Source organism: Sander lucioperca, chromosome 14 (genome assembly GCF_008315115.2).
Source record: "Sander lucioperca isolate FBNREF2018 chromosome 14, SLUC_FBN_1.2, whole genome shotgun sequence".
Classification (NCBI taxonomy): Eukaryota; Metazoa; Chordata; class Actinopteri; order Perciformes; family Percidae; genus Sander; species Sander lucioperca.
Window position 1 is genome coordinate 1240687 of NC_050186.1, and position 10676 is coordinate 1251362.

General features: G+C 38.6%; 1 protein-coding gene across 1 annotated transcript; it reads right to left on the reverse strand.

Annotated features, from left to right (window-relative positions):
* Positions 1-276: 276 nt before the first annotated feature.
* LOC116036886 (deoxyribonuclease-2-beta-like) lies at positions 277-5750 on the reverse strand. Its single transcript, XM_031280522.2, has 8 exons — positions 5465-5750; positions 3233-3407; positions 2853-2931; positions 2219-2383; positions 1939-2130; positions 1542-1577; positions 1262-1330; positions 277-848 (listed from the first exon to the last, which is right to left on the reverse strand). The coding sequence occupies exons 1-8, from the start codon at positions 5563-5565 to the stop codon at positions 508-510; spliced, it is 1158 nt and encodes a 385-aa protein (XP_031136382.1). The 5' UTR covers positions 5566-5750; the 3' UTR covers positions 277-507.
* Between the last annotated feature and the right edge of the window lie 4926 nt (positions 5751-10676).

A 10676-nucleotide genomic window follows, 5' to 3' on the forward strand; every position in this document is an offset into this window, starting at 1 on the left:
CCGTTTACCTGACAAAACCACACGCCATGACAACTGCTATTTTACAGAGGACTTTACACCAACTGAGGGCAAGCTTAACAGTATCAATTGGTAGCGATTATAATATTTTAGAAGTTATTTATATTTCTGTCAGCCCGCTTTTTATGTATGATTTATTTATGGAAATGTCAATACAAGAGTATATATACAGGAGTTCTCACAGATACGAAGTGAGGGGATTACAGTATTCATAGATAGATTAGACATAGATTCAAGATACACAAGAACCCCCCCTCCCCCCCAGCAAGACACTTAACCCCTAGTTGCACCAGAGGCGTGTGACCTCTGACATATATAGCAATTGTAAGTCGCTTTGGATAAAAAGCATCATCCCAAACACTGGAAAAAACAGGACTTAAAACAACGTACACTGGCAAGGAGAGGCGTATTTATCTGATCAAATATTAATCATCATCAGAGTCAGATTCACGGAGATGCTTACGGGAAGAGGCCCCATTATGATTTGGACTAACGGCAATCCTCAGTTTCAGCAATAACACCTTTAAATAGTTCACTTGCCTGTTGATGTATAAAGCACAGTCCGCCCCCCGGCCTTTCGTATTGGCTGAGTGCTCTGTTTACATCAGCGATACAGATCAAATGATTATTGTTATTTTTAGCTACACACCACTTGGAATGATCTTTACCAGGCCTCCACTTAACCTCCACGTTACCCAGATTAGTTTTTACAGATTTAATTCTGATCACTTGAGGTCCTTTGCAGTAGGAACTTTCCTTCTTGCTGCACCAGGTCTGGACTTTCACATTAGTCGTGTACGTCTCTGCAATAGTGAGGTAAAGATCTCCATCTGCAAGAACAACAACATACGAGTCATGTTACAGAAACTGTTCACATCCTGACAGTTCAATGCTGACTGATGTTACACAAAATGCTCCTCCTTCTACATCCTTTACTCAGCAAATCAATACATCTGTTCCTATTGGACTCAGAAGTTTATGTTTGCATAGATGGTGGTTATTACTCATTAAGTACATTAGTGTTCAGTTTAAGTAATAAGAATAATACCAAAATGTTATTGAAAAATATACTTAAAGACATATATAGATAGATAGATAGATATATATATATATATATATATATATATATATATATAGATATATATATATATATATATATATATATATATATATATATATATATATATATAGAGATATATCGAGATATATCTATATATATATATATATATATATATATAATTACCATATTCTTCTTTGGGTTCTTGTATTGTAGGAGGAGGTTCTGTTCTTGGTTTTTTTGTAGGAGGAGGTTCTGAAAAAACAAACAAACAGAAGAATTGTCAGTTTGTTTCCTTTACATTTAAGGCAGGTGTTCATTGGTATTTTGTTACAATGTTTTTCCTCTGGGTCTGTGTTTTAATCTTTTTTTTTTTAGGTTCTGAATAAAGAAACAGTAGAATAGTCAGTTTGTGTAATCATTTTCACATGTGAGGCAGGTGTTCATTGGTACTGTATTTAGTTACCATCGCCACATTGATCGTCTTCAGGTTCTTCTCCGCCTGCATCGGGAAAAAACAAACAGGAGAATAGTCAGTTAGTGTAATCTTCTTCACATCTGAGGCAGGGGTTCATTGGTATTTTGTTTACAGCCCATAATGTCATAGTTTAGACTAAAAAAAGTTTTAATTTTGATAAGAACCCTACTGAAGCATGAAGTCAGTGATCTTCAGCAGCTACACACATTTAAATATAACCAGTTCTAACCAGTCCCAGGCTGTAATCAATCATTAAGGTAAACACACTGATGTTAAACTACAGAACCAGCTGCTCTCATTTCCACAGTCAAAATGTTCACTGTGACAAATGTTTGTCTTTGCTAAGTTAGGTAATCTGATTCAAACCATCATGCAGATATCTCACCTTCATACTGTTTTTTAGCAATGCTACGAAACAATGTTCCTCCTGCTGATGTCAGGTCCTGGATTTTGACTTGATTTACTCTTTGTGGCCTGTTGTTATTTTCAGTCCTCCTAAGGTTCTTAAGGTTTTCATGGAAGTTGTTTGGAATATGATCATCAAATGTGAAAGCATTGATGTCCAGCAGATGTTGACCTTCAAATAGTGCAACAAGACAACATTAAAATCATGTTCAAATTAACCACTAAGAACATAAATATAAAGATGTAACTAATAACATTACCTATCTGTTGGAACGTGTTGTAGTTGAATGTTACACAGATAAACGTCTGAGCATTCTTTGCTCCGCTGTCAGGCCAGAACTTATTTTGATCTCTTCTGAAAGGGAATCGTGGTGTGCTGTGTAAGAGCCAGACTCCTGTGGTGGTTTTATCCATCATCACAAGTCCTGAAACATCAACAGATAGACAGACAACTATTGGCTGATAGACTGATGATTGTTTAAATCCTAAAATGTAAAGTCCTGACTGTGTTTTTAATATTTCAAACTAACAGATGATAGACTGGAGCAGTGATCTGACAGAGGGATCCTCCAGCTCCAGATGTCTCTGAGCTCTGTTGCTGCTCTGATGTTTTAGAGTTTTATCAGCAGGAGTCACTCTGCTTTTTGATTTAGTTCACTTGAATGCGTCTCTATGATCTGATGTAAACACAGATCTCATTCAAATGATTCAAAGACAGAAGCTGAAGGAAGTGAACAAACAGGAGTCACAGATTATTGATAAGATAACAGAGATGTGATGTCATTACATACAAGATGTATGACATCACACTGAGCAGCCTCTGTCCTCTGTGATGAAAACCTGATGGAGGTTCAGAGAGATGTTTCCTGTGAGAGGGATGCTTCCTCTACTCACCTTTACTGTGACCAAACGTATCAATAGCATTACATCCTGGAGGTTGGTCACTGTAGGTGATGAATCCAAAGTTGTCTGTCTATAAATGATGCAGAATGAAGAGAAGAAACAATATAATGTTTTAATTATTGGGATGTACGGGACCAATCTAAAGAGAGAACAGCAAGGTACCAAATCTACCTCTGCAGATTCATTATTCAACTACTTATTTACTCACCTGTTGTGTGTTGAACAGTTTCAACAGAGCACGTTGAGATCTTTTTGATGAACGATAGTTGATGCTTTATAATTATACAGACCATAATATCTATCCATCAGTTTGTCATGGTTTCATTTTTATTACAATAGAAACAGAGCTGAAGTTTAAACATGATTCTCACCATTGATGTGGTAAATATGGGCCGCAGGGTGTTTGCCAGGACACCGTTAGGATGGTTGATGGGCTTATAGGTAGGATCTGTAGTCAAGGTATCCTTCTTCTTTCCAGCTGAATCAATGTAAAGATATTCCAAACCTGTAGTTTTGTCTGTAACTGGTACCTTGTAGATGATGTACCTGATGATGATGAGAGAGGACAGAGACTCAGTAGCAGTAAACATATAAAGCTAATCCCTTATATCTTTTTAATATATACTGTATATCTTATATCTGCATGTAGTCTGTGCGCTCTCCGTCTATATCTGAATATCTAAAGAAATGTTAGAGTGTGAACTGATGAAGCTGTGGCTTAATATAAATAAATAAATAAATAGGTATAATAATAAAATTATTATTTTAGCTTTGTTTTATAGTTTGTTCTGATGTCAGTCAGTCCGGGTGCCTTGTACATGATGTACCTGATGATGAGTAGAGAAGAGAAACATTGATATGCAAAGAGGACAGAGACTCATGAGCAGTAAACATCTAATCTATGAATCAGAGTGACCAGACTTCTCTCTACACTCTGAATATATCTACATGTAGTCTGTACACCAGTGTGTGAATGTTTATCTGTTAGGTGTGTGTGTGTGTGTATACCCTAACTAAAAGTTGAGAGAGAGAGAACCTGGCCCGAGCCCGACAGGCATTATGATATTTATGTCCGAGCCCGACAGATAAAATCTCGTTTTTTTTCTCATACTAATGACACATGTAGGCTACGTTTTTGTGTGAAAGCTTTTATGAAGCAGCTGGAGGAAGGCATTCAGAAATGTCAACAGATGAGGTCATCAGCTCACACGGGGGAACAAGCTCACGTTAATCAGCTGTTTAATTTAAAATGTTCAGTGTGTTAACCTTTCCTGATCGCTTCGATTCCGACCGTGATCAGAAAACCAGGGAGACTCGTTACCTCCAGGGCCGACGGTATATAACGTCAGGGTTAAAATCCTGTTTCTGGTGAGACGATGAATGAACTTGGTTTTCAGTCTGGAGTTTATCTCAGACACCTCACACACTGTGTACAAAACTTAAACTTATTCCACCAACTCTGCTCCGGTCGCATCTACACGTCTGCTTCCTCTTTTCTCTATCTTCTGCCCACTTTACACACACACACACACACACACACACACACACACACACACACACACACACACACACACACACAGACACAGACTCATACACACACACCCCCCCACACGCACTGAGCTCTCTTAAAGGAGCCGCAGCACCATTTTACAAGAAATGCCTTATCACGCTGATGGAACCGAGCCCGGCCCGAACCCGACCATCATTTCTAAATATCTATAATATCTGTCCGAACCCGTTGGGCTCGGTTCGGGTATCTATGCCTTATTCTGGATGAATGGATGAGTTGTTCTGTCTCTAAAATGTAGATCAGTGTTTCCCAAAGCCAAGGGCGTAAATTTGGGTTCAACATCGGGGGGGTTGGAAACATGTTGATCATATCAAACGCTTCATTTCCTGCATCATGGTGAATTTTTCTGCAAGAATTTGTGCCTTTTTTGCACCAAGTTATGGTGCAAATGTTTATGATTATGAGATATTTGGGGGGGTTTGCACTGGCCAGTTTTAATTATTGTAGGGGGTTGTAACCCCCCCATCCCACCTGTAAATTACGCCTACACCCAAAGGGTTAGTTTACTGTCCCAGAGGAGAGAAGAAACTATAAAATATTCACATTTAACAAGCTGACATCACACAAGTTTACCTGATTTATCATCAAAAATGACTCAAACTGATTAATGGATTATCAGAATAGTTGGCCATAATATATAATATAATGTAATAGTTGAGGACTAATCCATTCATCTCTGCAGCTGTTGGCCAAACTGGACCTGTCACCTTCTGTAATGTTAAGATTTTATTTCTCGTACATGATGTTAAATTAATTTTCTTTGGGGTTTGAACTGCTGCTCAGACAAAACAAGACATCTGAAGTCGTCCCTTTGCATCGTGGGGGAAGTCGTTTTTCACTGTTTTCTGATCATTTTTAGACTAATTGATTAACTGTAAAAATAATCGACAGACTACGGCTGCAATTAAGATTATATTCATTATGGATTTAGTCTTTTCTATTTTTCCATAAATCTACAAATCAGTTCTATAAAAAGGTCAGAAAACCGTGAAACAATATTGTCAATTGTTGTAGTTTGTGAGTGTTGTCTCACCAGTCCACTTCTGCGTTGTTGTTGTCTCTGCATTTCACTTGTCCGTCAGCGCTCCAGCAGAGCAGACTGACCGTCAGGAAAATCCTCCACATAACTCCCATGAAGGTTAAAAAGGTTAAATGGTTAAAAAGGATTAAGTGAAAAAGCTGCTACGAGGCTGAAATACTGAAATAAAAGCAATCCAAAGAGCAGAAAAGAACTTCTTTGTAAAAAAGACGAACCGTGTTGATCTCAGTCTTCAAAACGATGTCCAAGTCGTCTCTGAAAGACGACTCTGCCGCGTCCTCAGCATCCTTTTATCCTCCTTCTGGGGGCGGTTTCTAAAAACCTGCAAGTTAAACATCTCCATACATGGTCAAAAAGAACACTTGAGCATGAATTGCAAATATCTTTTAATTGTCAGAGTTCTGCAGAAGTGCAATGCAACGTTTAATCTACTATGCTAAACGTACTTATATTCAGTAAGTCCTCCTACAACAGGCAAATATAACCCACCGCTTGATTACATCTCACATCTGAGAAATAGTTTTCTTATAATTGGTACACTCTAGGAAATAGTTTTTTGTTGTTAAATGGCAGTACACTTATGTTAAATTAATTTTGCAAATTTAATCTCAGAAACAGATAAATCGTGATTATTTTAACATTTGGTGGAGACCACTTTGCAGCCGATAGCCTACGTTATTGTCTCCATAGAGATATTTGCCTTGGACTCAAATGGTGCTCAATTAACACTTGACATATTGTCTTAATCATACAGCTGACATAGTGGTTACAATAAACAACAACATATTAACAAAGGGACATGTAGCGTACTAAGACACAGCCTGATCATAATTTACATATATTGCACATCTTTCACGTACAGTGATAAAAACAACCTATTACACAACCCTTTGCATCAGATCATGAAGACATTGCACATCTTTTACTAACAGTGATAAAAACAACCTATTACACAACCCTTTGCATCAGATCATAATGATATTGCACATCTTTTACTAACAGTGATAAAAACAACCTATTACACAACCCTTTGCATCAGATCATAATGATATTGCACAACCCCTGCAGCCTCAAGCAACATTATTTAAAGTTTAAAGTTAGGTAGGTCCAAATAAAAGTTAAGTTTACATTGGGGTACCTTATATCTTCTGCCAGAGGGGAAGAGCTCATACTTGGCATGGAGGATATAGATCAGACAATATTCTCTGTGCTTGCATGGAGAGACTGGTTTCCATTTCTCTCCATAACCTTCATGGCAGTCTTTACCTGACAAGCAAGCTTTAAATGAAATGTTTTGAGATATTGCCATACCTTTCTGGAATCCCATACCTGACTATTTTATTATCCATTGGTTGATTTATGGTTTCAGCTCTAACCTTAATATGTTTTTCATAGCCGGTTTTTGCCTGTGTGCGTTCAGTAAATGCTGGAGGAGCAAATACGGAGGATTATCTGCTCTTTTATGTTTGTGTCACAACGAATATCTTTGGTTTTTGGACAAAACAAGACCTTTAATGACATCAGCATGGACTTTGACATTTAACATTTTATATACCAAAACATTTAAAATAATAATAACATTTATAAAGTGCCTTTCATGAAATTCAAAGACACTTTACAGAATTAATGTGGCTAAGCTACAGGAGGTTGTAGGCTGTGGTAAACAGGTGGTGTTTCAGGAGTTTTTTTAAACATGTCCAGGGATGTAGCATTGTGGATATCTGCAGGGAGGGTGTTCCAGAGGGATGGGGCTGCAACACTAAAGGCTCTGTCTCTGAAGGTGCAGAGTCTGGTGTGGGGAATGGAGAGCAGGCCAGACTCTGAGGACCGCAGGTTTCAGGGTGGGGTGTATGGATGGAGGAGGTCGGAGAGGTACTGTGGGGCCAGGGCATGGAGGGATTTGTAGGTGAGAAGGAGGATTTTGTATTTGATGCGGGACTTGATTGGGAGCCAGTAATGGTGGGGGTTGGGGTGATGTGCTCTCAGGTCTTGGTGTGGGTGAGGACCCTGGCGGCAGAGTTTTGGACATACTGGAGCCTGGTCTAGGGTTTTGCTGGGGACCCCAGACAGGACTCCATTGCAGTAGACCAAACGGGAGGTTATGAAAGCGTGTATCAGAATCAGTTTAATTGGCCAAGTATACTCACATACACAAGGAATTTGACTTCGGTAGGTGTTAACTCTCTATACATTCAACAAATAGACATGTAGTAGTAAACATTCAGTAGACAAATAGTAATATAGACACATACTGTACAATAGAGACAACAATATACATATAGGCACCTATCAGCATAATATACAACAATACAAATATCCAAATAAGACATCATATCAAGACAAGTACACATGGAGTGGGATATAAGGTGCAAAAAGTAATAATGTAAAGTAGTAATAGTGCAAAGTAGTGTGCAAGTTGCATATTGGAATGATAAGTATGTAATGTGTAGAGAAGTGGGTGAGTGGCCAAACTGGGGATCAAGTGTTCAGAAGAGGGATGGCAGTGGGAAAGAAGCTGTTCTTATGTCTGGTTGTTTTTCTGCATAGGGATCTGTAGCGCCTGCCAGAGGGGAGGATGTTAAAGAGTGTGTGTGCAGGATGTGTTGGGTCTTTGGTGATGTTCTCTGCCCGCTTCCTGGTCCTACCAGTGTACAAGTCCTGGAGGGAGGGCAGGGGGGCACCAGGAGAAACCCCATGTATGAAGGTTTCTGCCACGGAGTCAGAGAGTGATGGAGTCTGGAGGTGTTTTTAAGGTGAAAAAGGCAGATTTGTTCTTGTATCTGACACTCTGACCTTCTGCTTTTACAGTTGCTGTTTTCTGATAGTCATACCTTCTGCTTTGTAGTTCCTCTGTTCTGACATTTTGACCATCTGCTTTCTAGTTCCTCTTTTCTGACACTTTCACCTTCTGCTTTTTAGTTTCTCTGTTCTGACACTTTGACCCTGCTTTCACCTGGTAGTAAGATCCAATCTGACTGAACGTATCACAAGTGTACAGCTCTGAAACTCACACTTTCTGCTTGTATGCTTGATGCATGTTGGTTTTCTGTAGTGGACCTGGCCAATGTAGAGAGTAGTATGAAGAGAGACAACAGTAGAGAGTAGTATGAAGAGAGACAACAGTAGAGAGACAACAGTAGAGAGTAGTATGAAGAGAGACAACAGTAGAGAGACAACAGTAGAGAGTAGTATGAAGAGAGACAACAGTAGAGAGACAACAGTAGAGAGTAGTATGTAGAGAGACAACGGTAGAGAGTAGTATGTAGAGAGACAACAGTAGAGAGCACCGTCAAAAGAGTGTCAAAAAGTGATGCCAAGCGTCCCGTCCAAGCGCCTCTAAATATGACTCTAACGAAGACTTTTTGCGTCAATAACAAACGCCAAAGGTACCTGACCAAGCATCACTTTCTGACGCAATGGGAGTCAGAATGTGTTGGATCACAGTTGATGGCAAATCCATCTCGCCCAAACACATAGAAGCACACAGAAGCTATCCAGAACATTCCCAAACCCATCACCAAGGAACAAGTCTTGTCCTTTTTGGGAATATGCTCCTATTGCAGAACGTTTATTCCTAATTCTGCAGTTCTGGAAGCTCCTCTCAGTGCGGTCATACATAGTAAAAAACATGCAATCACATGATCATGTTGTCTGGACCTCTGAAGCTACACAAGCCTTTAATGTCCTTAAATTAGCACTGCAGACTACACTGACTCTGGGTCTACCCAACCCAGTCTCACGGCAGTTCGTGAAATAGTCACAAAATTAAATCTATTGATGATTTGTATACACGGACACAATTTTCCAGTTTTTTATTTATTTTTGTAAGTAAAGTGTAAGTAATTTAAAATACATTGGTGTATTTCTCATAAGTAGAAGTTGGCACAGCTGGTCATATGTTGTAGCATCTGCTATTGCTAAATAACAATCTTTCAAACATGTACAGGATAGAAGGGTTAGAGGTCAAAACAGCAGTGATGTTTCCTCGTCTTACTGATATATGTCACTCTCCAGAATATGACCTTTCCAACGATGTGTTTGGTTTAGTCCTCCTACTACAGGCAAATATAACCCACCGCTTGATTACATCTCACATCTGAGAAATAGTTTTCTTATAATTGGTACACTCTAGGAAATTGTTTTTATTAAAAGGCAGTACACTTCTGTTAAATTAAGTTTGCAAATACGTTATTGTCTCCATAGAGATATTTGCCTTGGACTCAAATGGTGCACAATTAACACTTGACATATTGTCTTAATCATACAGCTGACATAGTGGTTACAATAAACAACAACATATTAACAAAGGGACATGTAGCGTACTAAGACACAACCGATCATAATTTACATATATTGTACATCTTTCACCAACCGTGATAAGAGCAACCTATTACACAACCCTTTGCATCAGATCATAATGATATTGCACATCTTTTACTAACAGTGATAAAAACAACCTATTACACAACCCTTTGCATCAGATCATAATGATATTGCACAACCCCTGCAGCCTCAAGCAACATTATTTAAAGTTTAAAGTTAGGTAGGTCCAAATAAAAGTTAAGTTTACATTGGGGTACCTTATATCTTCTGCCAGAGGGGAAGAGCTCATACTTTGCATGGAGGATATAGATCAGACAATATTCTCTGTGCTTGCATGGAGAGACTGGTTTCCATTTCTCTCCATAACCTTCATGGCAGTCTTTACCTGACATGCAAGCTTTAAATGAAATGAGATATTGCCATACCTTTCTGGCATCCCATACCTGACCATGCTCTGTAAGAGAGGTTGACCGGGCCAATGCTGATACTGATTATTAGTAGTTAATGAAACTGATAACTGATATTTGGAACTGATATGCATTACGAACAGTAAAAAAGAAACTCTTTTAGTAAAAAAAATAACATTTGGGAATTTTCAAACTCCAACACAAGTCTGTTTTAATGCTTTAAGAAATAATTTAATAAAACTGAAACTCTAAACAAGAAAAGAAGTATAAATAAAAACATAAGTAGCGTTTCCCCAACCATTATCATTTTTAGACTCTGTCCTGCAACCTGCACCTCACCACTAGATGCCACTACATCTTACATACTGGACCTCGAAAAGAAGTTGGCAGTATTGTGACAAAAAATCTGATTTAGCTTTTTGTATTCTTATATTTTAGTCTATGTATTCTTACTCACGCTTGTATGGTTGTTGTCT